General features: G+C 46.6%; 1 protein-coding gene across 1 annotated transcript in view; it reads right to left on the reverse strand.

The window, feature by feature from the left end:
- The window catches only part of rspo4 (R-spondin 4), a gene marked incomplete at both ends in the record, with an annotated part of 36376 nt that extends 25301 nt beyond the window's left edge, over nt 1-11075 (reverse strand). Inside the window, one exon of the mRNA XM_080000969.1 lies at nt 10991-11075. Within this exon, the coding sequence (XP_079857095.1) occupies nt 10991-11075 (85 nt within the window). The remainder of the gene's footprint in view (nt 1-10990) is intronic.
- Nucleotides 11076-21682: the final 10607 nt, after the last annotated feature.

Below are 21682 nucleotides of genomic sequence, written 5' to 3' on the forward strand. Positions count from 1 at the left end.
ATTTGATTTGACAATTCCACTTGAGTTGGTTGACAACAGTTTGTCTGAAGTCCAGGATGTGTACATATGTTATATATATTTCATATTACTTCTGTTGTTGTTTAGACTTGTACTTTTTATTTGCTGCTGCATTTCCCCACAGGTATTATTAAAGTGTTATCCTATCATAGAGCCTCATATGTCACTTGGACCCTGACTGTCATATCCATAGGCTGCTCCTAATATTCACAATTTTTATATTTAACCTCAGCATTTCTATAATGTTTCTATGAGAAAGTTTTGAAAAATTGTCATTTAATGGAAAATATCCTTCAAATTGAAAATTTCCAGCCTTATTTTGTATGTTACCTCTTTACATATTGTCAGTTTTTCCTATTTTTTCCTGTTTATCTGTTTGTCTCTTATTTACTGTCGTTATTCTTTTATTTCACAATTTTTTTTCATCATCCAAATAAAATATTTCTATAGTTGTATTTCATTGTCTCATATCATAAATATTAATTTGGTTAAAAGCGTCTTCTGAGTGACGCATCGTAACTAAAAGCCTTTTTGTGATGGTGTGATTCAGCTTTGCACTGATCCGGAGTTAGTCTAAATGTGTAATAACCGTAAAACCTCGCCGTTTGCTCCTTGATCCGCATAAGACCCGGGGAAATCCTCCGGGAGAGTGTAACTCTGCGTGCTACTGAGCACGCCAAATGGCTGTTCAGTAGGTCTAGTGTGTGCCCCAAGTAGTATGTGAGTACAAGACGCCAGTAAAAGTTTGTATGCAGCATCATCATGACAATGAGCTGAAAGGAAGTGGAGCAGCGATGTGGCTGTCGTATGTCGGAGAAGATGTTTTTACTCAGTTAATAAAGTGCCTGGATGACAAAGTGTCATACATACGCCATTTTGAATGCACATTTAGGGGGCATTGGCTTACTACTGGTGAAACTGAAATGTGTCGTATTTCTATCCAGACTCTGTCTGCGCTGCTGTGAAGCTCAGCATGTTTTTTAGGGTGCTGTAGGGTTGCATCGTAGGTATCATCACAAATAGATCCGAATGTAGCTGCATTTAAGATGGTTTATATAACTCGGCTTTTGATTGATTTTGTGTTGATGACGATGCCCGCTTCTCTGGTGGGATCTTCATGGACACTCTTTTCTGCTTGCCTGTATTCAGTATTTAATATATGTAACTGTTGAAAACAAGTATAACATTATTATTATCAATTTTAATTGTTTAATTGCCAAAAACCGGAATAATTTGAAAGTAAATGTCGAAAACTGGGACATTTTAGTTTCTTACAGATATATGTCGGGACTCAGGACACACAGCTCGAAACTGGGACAGTCCCGGACAAATCAGGACGTCTGGTCACCGTATCCAGGTTAGTACAAAGTGGTACAGGGTAGTCCAGGGTAGTACAGGGTGGTCCAGGGTAGTACAGGGTAGTACAGGGTGGTACGGGGTAGTACAGGATGGTCTAGGGTAGTACAGGGTGGTCCAGGGTAGTACAGGGTAGTACAGGGTGGTACGGGGTAGTCCAGGGTGGTCCAGGGTAGTCCAGGGTAGTACAGGGTGGTCCAGGGTAGTACAGAGTGGTCCAGGGTAGTACAGGGTAGTACAGAGTAGTACAGGGTGGTGCAGTGTAGTCCAGAGTATTACAGGGTAGAACGGGGTGGTCCAGGGTAGTATAGGGTGGCCCAGGGTAGTACAGGGTAGTACAGGGTAGTACAGGGTAGTACAGGGTGGTCCAGGGTAGTAAAGGGTGGTCCAGGGTAGTACAGGGTAGTACAGAGTAGTCCAGGGTAGTACAGGGTGGTTTAGGGTAGTACAGGGTAGTACAGGGTTGTACAGGGTAGTCCAGGGTGGTCCAGGGTAGTCCAGGGTAGTACAGGGTGGTCCAGGGTAGTACAGGATAGTACAGAGTAGTACAGGGTGGTGCAGTGTAGTCCAGAGTAGTACAGGGTAGTACGGGGTGGTCCAGGGTAGTATAGCGTGGTCCGAAACTGGGACAGTCCCGGGTAATTTGGGACGTCTGGTCACCGTATCCAGGTTAGTACAAAGTGGTACAGGGTAGTCCAGGGTAGTACAAGGTGGTCTCAGTTAGTACAGGGTAGTCCAGGGTAGAACAGGATGGTCTCGGGTAGTACAGGGTAGTACAGGGTAGGACAGGGTGGTCCCAGGTAGTAAAGGGTAGTACAGGGTGGTCCTGGGTAGTACAGGGTAGTATAGGGTGGACCAGGGTAGTACAGGCTAGTACAGGGTAGCATGGGGTAATTGCGCAGTAGAGTGGTAGCTCTCATAGATATTTGTGTGAGCGAAAGAATCTGTCTCTATACGATCCCAGTCCCAGACACCATTCAATCAAACATGTTGATGAAACATGTTTGATTGAATGATTTTCAACAGCCAATGAGAAGGTGTTCCTGCACGGAGACGAAACCAAAGAAAGCCGGAAGTGTGTGTGCGTGTGTGTGTGTGTGTGTGTGGACTTCCGTAATGGAGGAGCCTCTTGTAGAATAGTGTCAGACTCATGAGGGTGTGATCGGTGTAGAATGTCAGCGCTGCAGGTTCGCTGCACAAACAACCAGAGTAGCGAGCCGTGCGGCGTCCATGTTTGTTCTGGTGTCATAATACAACTGAAAACCTGTAAATGTGCTCGTTAAATGTGTAATACTATTAATATAACATTGTGTAATAATAATGTAACGCAAACATAGCGATCTTTTTTTTCAGCGTTCCACTGTCGTAAAAGATAGATCTGCGGGGAACGGAGCGGCCTCCCAACAGTTCCTGAAGGTTAAAGATTTGTGACCCGTGCTGCCGCTCCCCCCGTCCCGTCTGGGGGGGGGGGGCGGAGCCGCGGCTTGACAAACCGTCTCCCCGAACACGTGCAGTCGATCTTTGGGCTCAAGCGGCTTTGTGGAGGAGGCAGCAGGTTAGGGTAGCGGTAAACGCTGACCCCTGACCTCGCGCAGGATCGCTCCAGGTTTTTAACAAGCACCAGGTGTCACGCGGTCCTCCGGGGCTGCGCCGGGGGAGCCCCCACCCCAAAAAACACAGGGTTCACATGGAGATGGGAGAGAGAGGGAGAGAGAGAGAGAGAGAGGGAGACTGCCTTGGAATCTTAATGACACAAATCTGAATTGGATGAGTTATAACCATAACATGTTGAAAAAAAAAAAGCATGTAAAATTAGATCTTCAAAAATAAACCACTAGAAAAATATACAGTATAAATGATTTTTTATAACAATATTACAACTGCCATTATTCGTCTATTTTCAGAATATGTTTGTTTGAGACATAAACGTAAGTGTAAGCTGTATATTTTCATTATAATTAAAAAAAGAGTGATTCTACCCGCTCATTAAGCAATTTCCGTGTGGCGTCAAACAAGGAAATGAACGTGCGCTGGAGCCTCGTTGGCACGAGACGCGATCGTCATTATTTTCCCACTCCGACCCTGGACGGACGACGTGAGCGTCTCTCCTCCTCGTTTGCTGTTGGTGTTTTTGAAAGTCACCGCTGAAGCCGGGCCACGCGGCGGGCGGCGCGGCGCCGCTTCGCGCCGACGCACGGCAGCCGCGGCTCCTGCGGCCGGATCAAAAACCTACCCACAATGCACCATCATGTGACATTAAATGAGAACAAGGTGCTCATGGGGTTGACGTGCCAAAACAATCCAAGATGTGGATTCCGCGATCACACGCGTGTGCATGTGCAGCTCGTGGAGCTCACGCCGCGAGAAAAGACAAAATCCAACGACGTCCAGTTAAACTGTTTACATTTCACATGGAGACCAAGATGTCTCTACATTGGGTCCAACTGATCAAAAGACAGGAGGACAGGCAGACAGGGGGACAGAATTACCGGGTGACAGACAGAAGGACAGACAGGAAGACAGACAGGCTGGCTGAAGGACAGACATTGTGACAGTCAGGAGGACAGACAGGAAGATGGACGGACAGGAGGACAGGCAGGCAGGGGGACAGAATTACAGGGTGACAGACAGAAGGACAGACAGGAAGACAGACAGGTGGACAGACAGGCTGGCTGAAGGACAGACAGGAAGATGGACGGACAGGAGGACAGGCAGACAGGGGGACAGAATTACCGGGTGACAGACAGAAGGACAGACAGGAAGACAGACAGGTGGACAGACAGGCTGGCTGAAGGACAGACATTGTGACAGTCAGGAGGACAGACAGGAAGATGGACGGACAGGAGGACAGGCAGACAGGGGGACAGAATTACCGGGTGACAGACAGAAGGACAGACAGGAAGACAGCCAGGTGGACAGACAGGCTGGCTGAAGGACAGACATTGTGACAGTCAGGAGGACAGACAGGAAGATGGATGGACAGGAGGACAGGCAGACAGGGGGACAGAATTACAGAAGGACAGACAGGATAAAGGACAGAGAGGAGGAAAGACAGACAGGAGGATAGATGGACAGGAGGACAGACAGGATGATGGACAGAAAGGATGGGGGACAGACAGGAGGACAGACAGGAGGAGAGACAAGATGATGGACAGACAGACAAGACAACAAACAGGCAGGAGGATAGACAGGATGACAGACAGAATGACAGACAGAAAGAAAAACAAACAGACAGGAGGACAGACGGACAGGATGAAGGACGGACAGGATGACAGGCAGGACGACAGACAGGAGGACAGAGATACAGGGTGACAGACAGGAGGACAGACAGAAAGACAGACAGGAGGACAGACAGCATGATGGACAGAGAGGCAGAATGACAGAGAGACAGGATGAAGGACAGACAGGAAGATGGACAGACAGGAGGGCAGACAGACAGGAGGACAGAATTACAGGGTGACAGACAGAAGGACAGACAGGAAGACAGACGGGTGGACAGACAGGCTGGCTGAAGGACAGACATTGTGACAGTCAGGAGGACAGACAGGATGATGGACAGACAGGAGGACAAACAGAAAGGAGGACAGACAGATGGACAGAATTACAGAAGGACAGACAGGATGATGGACAGACAGGATGGTGGACAGACGGACAGGATGACAGAGAGACAGGAGGGCAGATAGACAGACAAGAGGACAGACGGTAAGATAACGGACAGTAAAATAATAAACAGTAAAATAACAGAAAGATAACAGACGGCAAGATGACAGAAGTTAAGACGGTGAACCAACAGATGGTAAGATAACAGACAGTAAGATAACAGACTGTGAGCCAACAGATGGTAAGCCAACAGACGGTAAGATAACAGACGGTAAAGTAACAGATGGTACGATAACAGACGGTAAGATAACAGACGTTAAGCCAACAGACGGAAGCCAGCAGACGGTACAACAACAGATGGTAAGATAACAGACGGTAAAGTAACAGATGGTACGATAACAGACGGTAAGATAACAGACGTTAAGCCAACAGACGGTGAACCAACAGATGGTAAGCCAACAGACGGAAAGATAACACACGGTGAGCCAACAGACGGAAGCCAGCAGACGGTACAACAACAGACGGAAAGATAACAGACGGTGAGCCAACAGACGGAAGCCAGCAGACGGTACAACAACAGACGGAAAGATAACAGACGGTGAGCCAACAGACGGAAGCCAGCAGACGGTACAACAACAGACGGTAAGATAACAGATGTATGGAACACAAAAGCTCCTCCATTCACCAAATTCTCATGAAAGCCTCCAAATTGTCCATAAATATAAACAAGCTAAAGTCCACCCTGATGCAGCGCTCCGCAGCCCTTTCAACATCCACTCCGGTCCAGCTCTTACATGCGGCCGGCTTGGACGGTACAGAAAGCAAATTTATTAAAACGTCAAGAGTCCTGAAACCAACCCGACAACAAATCAAACAAACCCCTCAACCTGTCACACTGTGTACAAAACAAACAGCCCCGCCCTGTGCTAGGATCCAGGTGTCCGCCTGTCCCTTTATCAACAGGGGGTTTCTACAGGGATCGCCAGCTGCCTTTTGCAGGAGGGAGCGAGATCGTCCAAACCCAACTCAAACCCAAAGTCAATTATGAAACCTATTGGAGAGACCTGCTGGCCATAAATACCCTAAATAGATGGTACACCATCTGCAGGATATCTGACCACGGACCACGAAAAAAACAGGATGATCTAGAGACACAATGAGCACAGTCCGGCCGTGGAAAAGGGGTGCTACGGTCCGACCTGGCAACCCAGAGGGGCCAGGCTGTCCTCCCTCCGCAGCCCGACACCGTCATACCTGGCAATGCAGAGAGGCCACGCTGCGCTCCAGCCGCAGCCCGACACTGTCAGACCTGGCAACCCTGAGAGGTCCGGCTGTGCTCCCACCGCAGCCCGACACCGTCAGACCTGGCAACCCTGAGAGGCCAGGCTGCGCTCCCACCGCAGCTGAGGAGACGTGGGGACAGAGCTGCACTTTCTCACAAGCTGCCAATAATATCAGCACATCAGAGAGGACTAGAACACTACATTCAGTACAATTGTAAAAAATGCCCCGCGTTTTAGGAGAAAGAGCAGAGTGCCAAATACATGGAGCATGTTAGAGATGGAGGGACACTGACTGGCAACTCACCTACTGTACACACCTTCATGTGATCTGTTCCTCACCTTTATTTTACTATATTTATTTGTTTTATTGATTTTGTCTATTTTTATTGTCTTTTTTACTTATTATTGTCATTGTTATTTACCATCATTATTTTTTTATTTATGTATTTATTAATTTCATTATTGTCTGAATATATTTTCTATATGTTGCGTGACATGCAATGTAAGAGGTCTTGTCATGTCAATAAAGCAAATTAGAATCGAATTGAATTGAATTGAGAGACGGAGAGAGAGAGAGAGAGAGAGAGAGAGAGAGGGATGGAGATGGACACATCACGGAGGGAGACAGGCAGCAAGCACAGGAGATCCAGGCCAGAGAAGGAGGCGGAGGAGAGGAAGAGGAGGATGTGGTGGAAGAGTGAGAGGAGGAAGGTAAATCTTTCCAGATGAAGTGATGGATGGAGGCAGCGGACGGGGCTCCCACGCCTCGCGGCAACATCTGACCCCGCGTGCCGTAAAGAGCCGCCAGGCAGCGGCTGTCACGACCCGTTCTCCTCCCCGGCCTCGCTCTCCACAGGACCTGATTTACTGCCTTCGGGCGACGGAGCCTTCAGGGTTTTACTGGCGGGAAACGGCTCCGTCTTTTCTTTTAGGATCTGCCTTGGTTCATTATATCCCCTTGTCTGAATGAATCGCAAACATTGCTCTTCAGAGAGAGAGAGAGAGAAAGGGAGAGAGAGGGTGGGGGGGAGAAATGGCAAAGTGTATGTGTGCGTGTGTGCGTATACGTGTGTGTGTGTGTGTGTGTGTGTGTGTGGGGTGGGGGGGGGGTCTTAGAGAGAGGGGTCCTTAGCCAGGGGGTCTTTGAAAAGTTTTTGGGAAGAAAAACCCCCAAAACATTAAATTGTCATCAAAATCGTATTTTCATTTTTAAATATAATATGTATTTTATGCAATATCCACACACATTATTATGCCCCGCCGTGTGCACCTCCTGCCTCCGTGTCACTACGATGTTGCTGTTATGTCAATTAAATTGATGTTTATTCCATTGAAGACATTGTTTTTATATGCTGCATTTTTTTTCTTAAATGCCACGATACAAATATTTCCAATACATTTCCCTTCAATGTTTTTCCACATGTAGTAGTGGGAGAAAAAGGCCTCATATCAAATTATTTTTTGGGACATATGTGAGGGGGTCCTTGGCTTATTTCCTCTCGTATAAGAGTCCTTGGTTGAAAACGTGGAATTCAGGGCTCGGCATTAATGGTCGCGTCCATGCTGTGCGGTCTGGTTTGTCAAGCCACTTTTGATACGTTTAAATTATTATTATTATTATTATTATTATTATTATTATTATTATTATTATTATTATTATTATTATTAATAATAATAATAATAATAATAATATTAATATTAAGAACAGAATACCCCTGCATGTTTAGAAACTGAAACTGTCATAATCAGACATCTGAGCAAAACTAGGCAACAACGTTTTACAGATTATCCAACTGTGCGACCTGGTACCAGCGCCTTTCATACACCACCGGGGATGCAAAGTGTTTCACAATGAACAGAAGGCATTCACATGCTAATGATATTAACAGCGAACAAACAAAACTAAATGCAGACATCGTCATCAAGATCACGAGCGTCCCTCAGCAAGTATATTTTCAAATGGATTTACTCCTGAATTTTTGGTCTCAATTATAAGCAATTGTCAAATAATCCTCAATATAATCCTCACAATATATATGTTTTATGTTAATGGCCATTTATTTGTACGAGGTTTGCACGTGTGCTCTTTTAAAGCAATAGTTAAGGTTACACTGGCGTTCCTGTGTGAACACTTTCTCTTGAATTCATATCATTCTCATAGATAGAATGTATACTGTTTATTGTCTAAGATGTATTCCCAGGCAGAAATGTTATTGCAGGGCTTTGAAAGGACAAAATCCTATTCCAGGAACTGGAACCTGACAACATCAGGACCTTCCCAGAACTCCTCAAATGTTCCTCTGTTTTCGCTAAGAAAAAAAATAAAATAATACCGTCGTTCTGACTGACTAGATTCCTCCGTTATCCTGCTGTCACAACCTGTTAGTATGAAACGGTGCAACTCGACACTTAATTGCCCCGTATAACCCCTGTAATCATCCCCAAACGCCTGTGGTGGGGTTCGGCAGGAATGCGGAGAACACGGGGACGGGGACGTGAACCCCCGGCTCACTCACACGCTGCGAGGTTCATTTTTTTTTTTGGGGCGGATTTCCCTGAACATAATCTGGATCTGGAAGCACGCTTCTTTCATTCCGTAGGATATATATAGAGTCCATACTTGACCATACTGTGACACTGTTGGATGCACCTGGTTCATTAAAACGCCTGTTACTGCCTGCAGTTGCTCCCCGTAGTTGTTTAAAGCGCAGGTCGTGTCTAATTTCGGGCGGAATGGGCGGAATATTATTGATGTTCACAAGCCATTTGATATGTTCAAATTGACTGGGGATCCCTAATAAAGGGACTTGTTGCGTTCCACTTCACCAAATAAACAATGGGCTCCAAAAAGGGGAATTAGTGAAACAGACTCACGTTGTGTTTTGTGTTTTCACTCATTTACGACCTGACTCCCAGGTTCTTCATTAGAAGATGGAGAATCGGTGTTTTTTATTCAATGTTTTAGTGATTTAAATGGGGCCTGTTCGGCGTTTCCTTACTTTCTGTCATCCATATAATGGTACAATGCGGGATGTTCATATAAGACGTGGACAAAGTGTCAAATATAGAGGTAAAGTCATGACAAAGGAATCGCTGTGAACAAAACACTCAGGCTTCCGACCGCTCTCAACGCTCCGTTTCTAAAGGTTTTTTTTCCCCACTTTCTGCACGAGCTGACGTCAGCCCGTGCCCCATTTCTTTATAAGGTCATCCGCTCCAGAAACAGATTTTAGGCTACTGATAAGGTGAAATCAGTGTAAGTTTACAGAGTAAATAAAACGGAGTAAAGCTCAAACCCCATTGGCTCAGAACGAGGGGCTCGACGGCTCATTGACAATTAAAGTGGCACACACTGAAACACTTCGGGTTGAGAGGCGTGTCACAGTGGTTGAAATGCATAATCTGAGTGGTATTTGCAGGAAAAAAAACAACAAAAAAAACCCCCTCAAAAATATGCTTTGGGGAGACCTATACAGTGGTACCTCGACTTACGACTGTAATTCGTTCTATAAGAACGGTCGTATGTTGAAACAGTCGTATGTCGAAGCAGCTTTTCACATATGAATTATGAAATCATGACGGGTTAAAATTAACGAAATACACAGCACAAACACAGTAAAGATGAAAAAAATATGGATTAGCCACGAACTACGTGCACCCATGATGTAGGTCACCCGCTGACTGACTGCTGACTGGCTGCTGACTGACTGCTGACTGGCTGCTGACTGGCTGCTGACTGGCTGCTGACTGGCTGCTGACTGACTGCTGACTGACTGCTGACTGGCTGCTGACTGGCCGCCGACGCGCCGACTGCAAATTTCCACGCTCGTATCTTGGAGCAGTCGGTCGCAAGTCGATACAAACTTTCGCGACTATCGCTGCTCCTATCCTGGATTAGTCGTAAGTAGATGCAGTCGTAAGTGGAGGTACCGCTGCATTAACCTGTGTAGAAAGCAGCATAATAGGTCTCCTTTAAGGTGAACACGCTGTTGTATCAGGTGTTTGGACCTGCTGTCCAGTGTTCATGGCACGTGTTACAACTTGTCTGGTTGCTCAACTTTTCATTGGGCCAAGGGTTCTGTTATTTACGACTTACGTACTTGTCCACACGTTGGACAAGCTATCCTGAACATTATTTCAACAGGAGCTGGATGGATGGGGACTGGAATGCAGCGCAGGACTCTATGTATCCTGTACATGGCAGTCCTGCGCCTCAATCCGCTCTGGAAGTAGATTGGCAAACATTGAGGGTCATTTAATATTGTTACTGCTACATACGGTGGCCCGTTTACAGCAATAAGGAGAACTGCTTTTATTTGTGTTTTTTTGGGTGGGAAAGTAGTTTTATCATACAGAATTTTTACATTTCTAGTTGAGATGTTTTCACGGCGTCAAATTCCTTTTATAGAAAAAGTTGTCATCATCAGTATCAGTATCAGCTAAGTCGGTTTATTTCAGGTCATATGTACACGACGTATTTCATATTTCATATTTAAATAGGTAGAGAGGTAAGGGCGTACGTTTTGGGTAGATCATAATAAATTCACTGCCCACTTTAATACAAACGGAATTTCTTGAAGGCAAAGCTCGCTGGAATATTTTTCTCATTCAGTTCATCTTCAAAAGAATACATCTACAAATTTGTGGCCCGAACACAAACACACTCGCTCAAAAGCCCGGACCACAAACATGAACCATCACACCACCATCAGACAAAATTTCACCAAACTCACCGCTCAGTTTCCGCACGAGGCCGGAGCCCATCCTGATCGCAGCGCACACCGAGGTCGTCAAAAGGGCAAAAAGTCGCAAATGCATCTGGGCTGCTGGCGAGCGCCCGCCTCAGGGCCAGCGCCTCGGGGCCGAGAGCATCCGAGAGGACTCCAGGGTTGGCGGCGCGAGAGCTTTTGGCTCCAAAGGAGGCGGGGGCCAGGAGATGGTTCGAGGAGAAAAAAGAACGGATGGGAGGTGAATGGGGGGGGGGAGGGGGGGAGGAGGAGGAGGAGGAGGAGGAGGAGGGTCTCGTAGGTCCAGGGGCAGAAGAGCCTTCCACGTTCTACCGCTTGCCAGGGGCCAAGATGCGGAGGCGAGGACGGAGGAAGCGGGTCTGGGGGCCCGCGAGGAGGAGGTGCTGGAGGTTCTGGACTGGGAGCAAGAGGAGCGCACCATTTAACTACCACCGTCAAATTTGCGAGAAACGAGCGGCACTTATCCCCTGGCCATCTTTAACCCTTTATGGGGTGCGTTCGGGGTCTTAAGTGGTTCCACATTGGTCGCCCCCCCCCCCCCCCCCCCTAAAAAAAAAAAATAGAAGAAAAGAAAAAAAAGAAACCCTCCACGCTGCCTTCTCCTGCCTCGCTTACTTCTCTAAACTATTTTCATCGTGTCGTACGTCGTGCTTGTAACCCTAACCCTTTAATCATGCCGTCGTGGCTTTCTATCTGCCCATTTCCGTAAAAGCCTCCGTGTGACGCCCCGTCCGGGTGTGGAGGATTCGGCGGGAACGACTTTGATTTACGCAAACCAGATACTTCCACGGTGCGACACCAAAACTAATTTTATTTATTTATTCTTGTGAATCTGTCGACACTTGGGAGATCTTGGGCGGCGGCGGGGGAACGGCGGGCGGGGGGGGGGGATATTCACACCAGGTGTGTGCGGTATCAAGTGGCCGACTCGACCTATTTCCCCGTGTCATTTCGCACCTTCCTCCTTCCATCTGTGTTCCATCCCTCTCTCTCTCTCTCTCTCTCTCCCCGTTTCTTTTGACATCAGACGCATTTCTTTCGGGGGGCGGAATCGAAATTGACGCCCGCGAGTAATTCCATTTTATTCAAATTCGCCGGGATCCAGAACTTATTGCATTCCGCTCGACAAAATGTATAATCGGCTCGGAAAAGGGTGAAACAGATTCGCGCTGTGGTTCAAACAAACCGGGGATTCAAAAGTTGACGGATTTCACCCTGAACTCAATTACAACTGTACTCCCCGGTTCTTCACGAGGAGACTGGGGATTGGGGTTTTATTCGCTGGATTAAGCGCAAACTGTAATGAAACAGATCCGAGTGGTTTGAAGGAAGGTAAAGGGGGCGCGTCAAACGGAAAGGTCCCACTTTTCTCCAGTTTCTGCGATTTTTCGAAGTCGTCCCTGTTGCCGGGTATCTGTCATTTACTTTATTTATTTACTCTCCCCTCTGCTCAGGTTGTCTCGGTGGATGTTTTTTTTTTCCGCGCGCCCCAACCCGACCGCTGTCCCGAGCGAGTGCCCCTGTTTCTCGCCGAGCGAGGCGCCACCCGGGGCGGGACGTACGCGCGGGCCCCCTCTGCATCGCGCCTGGGGTCAAAATCGGACTCGCTCGGTTCATATGGTGGACGTTTGGGAACTCCTGCTCCGTCTTTCACAATCTTTCCAGCCCTTTGGGGACGCATTAGACAACACCACTGCCAAACCATTTGGAGAAACTTGAATCAAATGTTATGGGACTTAAAAACCATCGTCGGCCTTCTAAATAAAGATGAAAACCCTTGTACATAATTCATAGCACATTGTAAAGGCTAAAGGATAATGGGCAAAGTTTTTCAAATACCTACATTCCGCCAGCTGGAAACACGCTAAAGCTGTTGTCACAGCAAATTTATGTGCTCCCTCCCCCCTCCCCCGCTTCCCTTTAAAGGCCTTTATTCATATTTAAATGACACCAGTTTGATTTGTAATTAGTGGGAATTCATATTACGGAGATTTACATCCAAATATAATGTTTCGCTTACTCCCTTCCACAAAACGAACTTGGTTGAACAGAGTTGTTTGAGTCAAGATTCAAGGGTTCCATTCCTCTTCCTCCCCCGTTCGGTCGACCGCAGCGGAATCCTTTCGGTGGCGCGTCGGTGGAAGCCGGGGCTTCCACGTTAAGGCCTGGTTGTGATTTGGGCATGGAGGTTTTGCGGCCGCCGCCTGCTTACGATGCTGGGCAGAGTAAACTGCGGCCTGCGGTGTAATTAGAAGAACCGGGTATTAAGTAAATGTTGCCTGCTGCATAAAGAGCTTCGCGTGTCATTTGCGCCGGAAAAACGGCAGACGCGGCAGCGCTGAGCCGTTCATTTCTTACAGAGAGGTCGTGAACGCCCGACCAGGCATCGCAGCCCGTGGTGCGGGGCACCGCTTGAAATGTATGCAGTCCAACCGTTTAGAAAATTTCCCACCAGAACGCGTCATTTGCAAAAAATACTCATTTTTCCATCATTCCAAAAAGTATCTTGAATCAGGTATTCTGGCTGGCACAAATTTTCTCGGGTGCTTTGTTGGCTTCACCCGGCTCTCACCGCACACACTACGCGGGGTCCACGTTTCCGACACCTGGCGTCTGTTGGATCCATTCAGATCGGGCTGATTATGCGTCGTCTGGGGACCTCCGCTCCGTGTGTGCCATCAGTGACGGTGGTGAAGGGCCTCATCTTCAGTTTGGGAGTCGGACGATTGGAACCGTTTCAACACAAAGAAAGCCCTTTTCTGTCCGCAGCTGTGATTTTATCCGCTCAGCTCCGGCGCTGTCTTCCGCGGTTTGCGACACACTTTAACTCACGTCGTTGTCTTTTCTACGTCCGTTTGTGTCCTTCTACGTCCGTTTGTGTCCTGTGTTCCTGGTTAAGACGACGTCTGATGAGACTTTGCCGTGAACGGCCGTCCAAGAGATACTTTGGATCTCAGCTTGAGTGCTCAGGCTGTGAACGCTGAGCTCGCTCCAGTTGTGTGTTTTGCAGAGTCAGTCTGACTCAGAGTCATAGAAAAAAGGGGAATTTAAGAGTGGAGTGAAAAGCGTAGAAGGACACTGAGGCAGGGAGGCTGCTCGAAGAATGCTCTGACAGTCGCGTGATTTAGAGGAAAGCTCGGTCTAAGAGGAAAATCTGGGCCCCCGTCCCTACAGCGGAATCTGAGGGAAATCAATTTGATCATTATATAGTTTCATCTTTAATGGTACAATAAGGGACAGTTGTTTGATCATGATAAAGTGGTGGTGGTTTGCGAATCGTGTAGATCAGTGCCGGTCAGTCCACCGTTCCCTCAGTAGCTGTTGAGATTTCGAGCTGTTCTGTTCAGCTGGCGTATCATATCTCACTATGGAACTAAGGCGGTGAGGGCGCATAAATTAATTAACACAATAATCCAATTGACTAGATTAAGATAAAGTAATTCATGCCACGCGGTGGCTCAGTGGTTTAGCACTGTTGCCCCAAAGCAAGAGGGGTCCTGGGTTCAAGTCCCAGCTGTCCTGGGTCCTTTGCAGCTGTGCTGCGCTGCAGCCACCCACTGCTCCTATGTACTGTATAGGATTGGTCAAATGCAGAGGGTTCATTTCATTGTTGCCAACTTGTACAATGACAAATAAAGGTTATCTTGTCAAAACCTGCTGTTTACAAATTCCTATCTTTGCTCCATTAAAACCTTTGAAACGGTGCTGTGTGTATCATATGGCAGTTTGGGTTCCAGTAACTTGTCATGAGCACCAACCCTCACGTTGTACCCTGCCGCCTCGTTATTATTATCCAATAATCCAAATCAATCAGGGTTCCCAACATTTTTTCCCCGAGAGAACTTCTAAATCAAACCGGCTTAAGTCTGAGACCCCCTTATTAAAGGATGCAATACATTTTCCAGCGTCATTTTTGTGTGATTTGATTCTATTTGCATTGGTAGAGGGATCAAGGTTTTGATGGTAATACATTATAATATTTAGCCATGGATTTTGTTCAGAAAACCTCGTCCAACCTCATGACCCCTCTGAGAACTCTGGGAATCACCAATCTAAAGCAATGTTGTCGATCAGATGAAAAAAGTAATGCTGATTGTAAAAAATATTGTTACTTGCAGCCTTATTGTTGAGGACATCAGTGGGTCACTGCACATGCCATCATCCGCACCTGCACCCATGGGAAACCCGTCCAAAAACAGAGTTGAAACGTACAAACTGCACGCAGACAGGAGCTGAGACGGGAATCAAACCCAGCTCCGTGCTGCTGTGAGGCAACAGCATTTCCCTGCCTGGCCGCCCGCTGCCCAAACGCTAATCAGTGACTTCAAGGGACGGCCCCATGAAACTCATTAAGAACCAGGGAGTGCCTCTTTTTCCGTCTTGGTTTGTGTTCACTCGGTTCATTGCCTTCATGTGGGGAAGACACTGGATTGACGCCCAATGACTAACAAACACAAACCACAAAACAAAGGACAAAATCAAAATAAATACAAAAAAACAAAATCATCATCAGTTCCTTATGGGTTACGATAAACAGGACATTAAAAAGTCAACTTCAGGCTAATGGCACTCTTCACAGTCAATGTCTAAGTTAAATAAATCAATAATTCATTTTCAATACATAAGTGCACGTGAACATTGTCATACGTTGAACCTAAAGCTGAGATTCGAGCAGAGGTCTGATCTTTGTGCGACAGAACTTTTTTCCACAGTGCGATTTGTCGTAACAATGAGAGGATAACTCGTCGACGTGTTTTTCATACAGTTACTACATGCACACGGGTCTTCAAAGCAAAGCACATTTCAAGACCATGAAATGCGTTGGCGCGGATTTGCTGAATCGTGAGCTTTCACGAATCGAGGACGCTGAACAATAACCGACGCGGCGCCCGACTCCTCACTTGCTTTCAATGGCGGAGCGAGCGACTTTACAGGGAGGACGCGGCGCTTGAATACCGCAGACTAATAACTCTTCCGTAGAATGTACGTTTACCGGGTGGAGCACTTTGGGAGGAGAAGGATCATCTGGTTCGCGTTCTTCTCCAGAACAGCTCGACTGTAAAGGACGGGTCTACACGCGGCGGTTCTCTCCCGCTGCGTCTACAACCAACCCGCGCAAGCTTATTGCCATCTCAGCTCTGCGCTACGTGCCACATGAGCGCGCTACGGCCCAGTGTACGTCAGCGCGGGGGTGGAAGGAGCCAAATCGCTCAGTAAAAAGGAGAGTAAGAGAGGGAGAAAGAGGGCGGCGTGGGTCAAATCAGACGGTTGTGGTCTCGTTGGGTGAGACTCGCCCGGCACACAAACGGTTCACCCCGCTCCCCTCGGGCAGAAGGTTGCGCAGCCTCAAAGCCAGGACAGCTAAAGTGCAGCTTCTTCCCAGAGGCTGTGAGGCTTATGAACTCTGTTACTTAAAGTCTGTCCACTGCGCTTTTTAATGGTCGCTGCTGTATGCGGCTCGTTTTTAATGCACCTTATTTTTAGTTTTTTAGGCTTTTACATTGCAAACGTTATTTATTCCGTCCGCCGCTGTACCTGGGTAACTAATGTTGTTCCTTCATGTTTTTAACATGTTTGAATGACAATGAACTAAGCTGAACTGAACTGAACTGAACATGAGGGAATCAGGAAGGAGGGAGAGACAGGACACAGTTGATGGTCTGAGTATATGAGTGCCTATACAGTAGATGTGTATGTGTGTGTGTGCGTGCGTGCGCGTGCTTGTGTGTGTGTGTGTGTGTGTGTGTATATAGGTATATACCTATGATTATGTACTGTATATACTGTATATCTAGATGGATGGGTAACCCCTCGTATGGGTTTTGTGCCAATTTATTATCAAATTTCTTTTACTCGTGTTATAACTTTTACAAGTATTTCTGACAGACAAATCTTAGGTTTACTTTAAAATTATCTTTATTTATTTCGCATCCTTTGATTTTGGGCGTATGGGCTCTACTGCTCAACACTCCCAGTGAGATCAACAACAAACACAGACATCTTTAGAAATATAGGAGTGATGAGCTGGAATCCCTCATTGGATCGAAGAGCAGAGCTCAACAGATGGATGCAGGGGAGGTGGAGGGAGCGCAGCAACACAGCAAAGCAGGCAGCAAAGCAGGTGGAGCAGGACGGACTGGCTGCTTAAAATGTCCGGCCCATATAAGGGCGTGGAAGCGCGTGGTGCCGTCAAGTTGTCTGACAGCACTAGCTCCACAAGCTACGCATCATTTAAAGTTTCAAATTCATGAACCTGATTTCATGCATGTTGTTGTTGTTGTTGTTGTTGTTGTAGGTGGTGGTGGTGGTGGTGGTAGTGGTGGTGGTGTTGTGAATTGTATGCATTTTATTTTTGTCGTTATTCCTGACGATGAATCTAGTTTAATATTGGAGTATATAGAGTACGGATGTTAAACTAAATAAATTATTTTTATAAAATGGAAAGTCTGAAGTGCTCGAGCATTCAGAGGTTCAATCTCCCCATCTCTGTTTTTCATATTTCATATCATATTTCATACTGTCTGTCTGTCTGTCTGTCTGTCTGTCTGTCTGTTTGTTTGCCATCTATCTGTCAATGTGTCAAATGATGAAGTACCAAACACCTGCCAACCACATGCACTGACTGTATATACACACACCCACTGACTCAATACAAACACATTGTGGCGGACCAAGGGGCGTGATCAAGTACCGGCTGCAGACAGCAACAGTTCCCTTTCCTGCGGCCGCCAAGCTGCCTCGAAGCGGCCTAATCAGCGCCTGCGCGGCACTGACTGGTCCGACTCCAGGCAGGGAGCTTTCTTAATGTTTGTCTGTCTTGCAGAGGGGGATCGGCGCACGTGCTCGACAGCTGACCGGGAGACAGAGCAGAACGCCATTCCTTCTGCGCCCTCCTTATTATTATTATTATTATCATTAATATTATTATTATTATTATTATTATCATAATCATCATCATCATCATCATTGTCATCACCATCATCATCTTTGCCTATTTGTCCGATTTGAGACAGCCTGGCGGTCGTGGGAAAGGGAACCGTGGTGTTTTCTGCAGCCGGTGCTTGACTACGCCCCTTGGTCCGCCACACACATGTACCCTTCCCACACACACACACACACACACACACACACACACATGCATACACATGTGGAAACCATGATGGATGTGTTCTCTCTGTGAAAGTGTCAGCACTGAAAACTATGAGTGGGGGGGGGGATGTTCTTGTGTTTGACGTGGGCCAGACGTGACCGTCAAACAGACCGGGCGGGTCTGGCACAGTGTACTTCCTTGAGCACCTTAACTACAAATGACCTAAACATGGACTGTGTGTGTTGGTGTCTGTAACCATACATAAGTGCTTCCATTGCTGATATGCAAGACATATTTGCATGCTGTAATCTGGCAGGTAATTGTTTTCATCTTCAAATATTCAAATTTTCATGGACCCTTTTGGACTTATTTTAATAGATTTTAAGCCCTTGTATTCCTTTGCATTGGTTTAGGCCTCCTCCCGGGGCCAGCCCTAACGTTTTTTGGAGCCCTAAGCGAGATCTGTTAAAGGTGCCCCCTCTTAGGTCCCTCAGTGTGCATGCACTGCATGTTCCATACAGGTGCATCCACCCTCCCATGCACACTGCATACCCCACCACCCAACCAACCCTCCCATGCTGTCACATCAGCCGAGCTCAACCCCATTAACAAAGCATTACTTGAGGGGTCTGGGGCTCATCGGGGGGTCTGGGGGTCTTCCCCCAGAAATCTTGAGTTTCAAGGATTTTTATTCCTGCATTCAGATGGATTCAAATTTAAGTAAATCACGAAATAACGAGCCAACTTAATACATTTAAAAAAACAAATCTAGCCTTCCTCAAGTAGAGTAATCCTCTCACCTGAGCCCTTGAGTAAAACAAAGTATTTTAGTGTGCATGCAACATAAGCCAGTGGCTTTACACACCATGGATCTGTGATTGTATTTGAAATCATGTGTGATTTTATTTAAATAGATCATTGATGCAATCAATTCTGGACCAACCCACTCACTCCCTCCCACACCATGAATCAGATGCCATTTCCACTGGTGCTGGGGAAGCCAAACTAATCATGTGTCTGCCTGCCTTGAGCCCTCAGCTTTTCAGCACCACCTTCACCACATTCTTTTACCTTGTCTGTTATCCAGTTTGGGGCAGCCAAAAACTGTATTTTTCATTTTTGTATTTTATTTTTTTTACTATATCTGGGGGCACCCGACATACAGTATATAAAATATATATGTGTTCTTCTTTCCTCTTCTTGGCTTGGCGACCGCCAATACAGCCGATGCTCAGGGCCGGCCCTTTCTCCTCTATTACCATAACTTAAGCCAATATCCCAACAATTTACTTTCTGCACTCCGCTTTTTCTCCAAAACTTTCTGCAACTGTAAGATGGTGGTGGGGTTAGCAATCAAACAAGAGACCACTGATGAGCAGGGTTTTTGGATATATATATCTGCTCATTTGACGTGTCGTCAGAAGGCTGCAGTCGCTCGGGTCACAAAGACGCAGAAAGGGCGTGAAGGAGCGGTTATAAATCGGCGGGGCTGGAAGTGAGCAACACATGTCACTTGTCTGGCGTTAAAAAACGAATCAGTTCTTTCTTCAGGCTGTTGACTGTGGAGTCATTCAGAATCGGTCGGCATGCCACAGAAAGACAGCAAGTCCAACAAGGCTCCATTTTCCTGACACACTGACTCACGACGCCCTGGAAGAGAAATGTCTCCGTCCTCCAGATCCACACGGGCTCCACTCGGTCTTCTCAGCGGGAGGTGGAGGGCCATCACGCAAGCCCTCGCCTCGCCTGCAGGCCTCATGTCAAGATGAAGAGCAAGATGGGGAGAAGCCGTCTGAAGAAACAAACAGTCTTGATTCAATCACTGGAGCAGCAGGGAAGCTTTGTGCCGTGCACGTATGTTGTTTTTTTATTTTTATGTTTTCCCCTAAGGTCCCACCATCATGAGGTCTGCAGTGCAGGGCATTGCACCCTAGCAGTCCGTCTTGATTTGCCGCGGGTTTCTCAAAAGGCAGAATCTGAAAAAATGTATCTCGAGAAACTCAATCCAATAGAGGGCAGCAGGAATGAGTCTTTAAACCCGGAAATGAGTTTGCATTTCTTCACTTCCTGGCTCCCTCGTCTCCAAGTCAATGGGTTTCTTGAATGGGTTTTTGGTTCGACGCCTGAAATAAGGTATGTGGTTAACACAAGCTGAAGAGATTTTCACCTTTTGTTCTCCGACATAAAATACATCAGTAACTACCCCGCGAACAAGTGTCTAAAGGAGACTACAGAGGCTGTCGGGGATTTTAAACATCATCACGCCGAACATGGAACGTCATGCACTCACTAGTCCACCTTTACGGCCTCTAGTTGTGTTCATACTCGTGACGCTAAGAGGAAAGGCTTTTGCAGAAGAGGTCAGCGCGCGAAATCAAATTGCGATTGCATTTACGCTTCAAAAATCCTGAAAGTGGTGTTCATTTGAACAAAACGTGTAAGTATCGTTAACTGTTGTTTGCTACAGAGCTTATTTTCTGCAATGATACAAAATCTAATGGAAAAATCCCATTGCCTTGAGCCAAGCTGACCTCCAGCTTGGCCTCCAAAATACGTCAACCCTGCAGCATTCTATTCCGGGCTTAACTAGAGCACTGGGAAGGACGACTAAACACTTTGTGAACTCCGGGAGATCGGCCCAGACGTTTGAAGGATGGTGGTCCAGGGGCAGACTCCCTCAGTATGAACAATCCACACATTTAACAGCTACAGTAAATTCAACGCTTTCCCACATTTTGAGAAATTAAAAATCAACAAAGATTTCAGATCATAGAGAATTGTAACATTAAAAACCCAGTAGGAATCATCGGTCAGTCAAAAGTGGTCCACTTGAGTGAATGCAACCAAGCGGACTGACACTGTACAGAGAAGGAGAACAGGGTACACGGGCCTTATTTGGGACCTGCACCCGCCCCTCTTAACGTCTCTGCACGGTCCTGCTCCTGGCTGCACGTACATGGCTGCACGTACAGTTTAAAAGTGTTTTGGAGGCCTGGCCGTTTGTTTTTGGTGTGTTCTTTTTTTTTAAAGAGGATCCAGGCGTAAGTGGAGGTCAGAAAGGTTACCATGGAGATAGAGAGAGCGAGAGCAAAAAGAGAAGGGACATACAGTATGGATTGAGAGATGGATGTATTGTGAGAAATGAACAATTATTTTACTTACTTACTTACTCAATTACTCTATGTTGTAAGAAGAGTATTATATACTTGTTTTTTTTAAGTTAGATCCCCTCTATCATTTTGGATTATGAAGTTTAGTTGTTTGGGATCTGCTGATGTGAGATGAGGATGCTTCCCTCTGCTGGTCATATCTGGGAACTGCAGTCAGAGTCAAACGACTGTGACAGAGCTTGATGTGAAAGTTCACTCAATAATAATGACTTTTAATTTCAGAGGATGATTATACATCAACACGTATCCATATTCACTAATAGATGGAAAGAGCGAAAGGGGTGAAGGGGGGAACGAATGGGTAAAGAAAGGAGGTGTGCGCCCCGTGGACACTTGTCCGTGCGGTTTGGAATGCCCCCGTCCTGGAGGGACCCTCTGATGGAGCAGGGCTCATACCAGTGGCCACTCCATCGATCT

Source organism: Zeus faber, assembly GCF_960531495.2.
Source record: "Zeus faber genome assembly, chromosome: 5".
Lineage (NCBI taxonomy): Eukaryota > Metazoa > Chordata > Actinopteri > Zeiformes > Zeidae > Zeus > Zeus faber.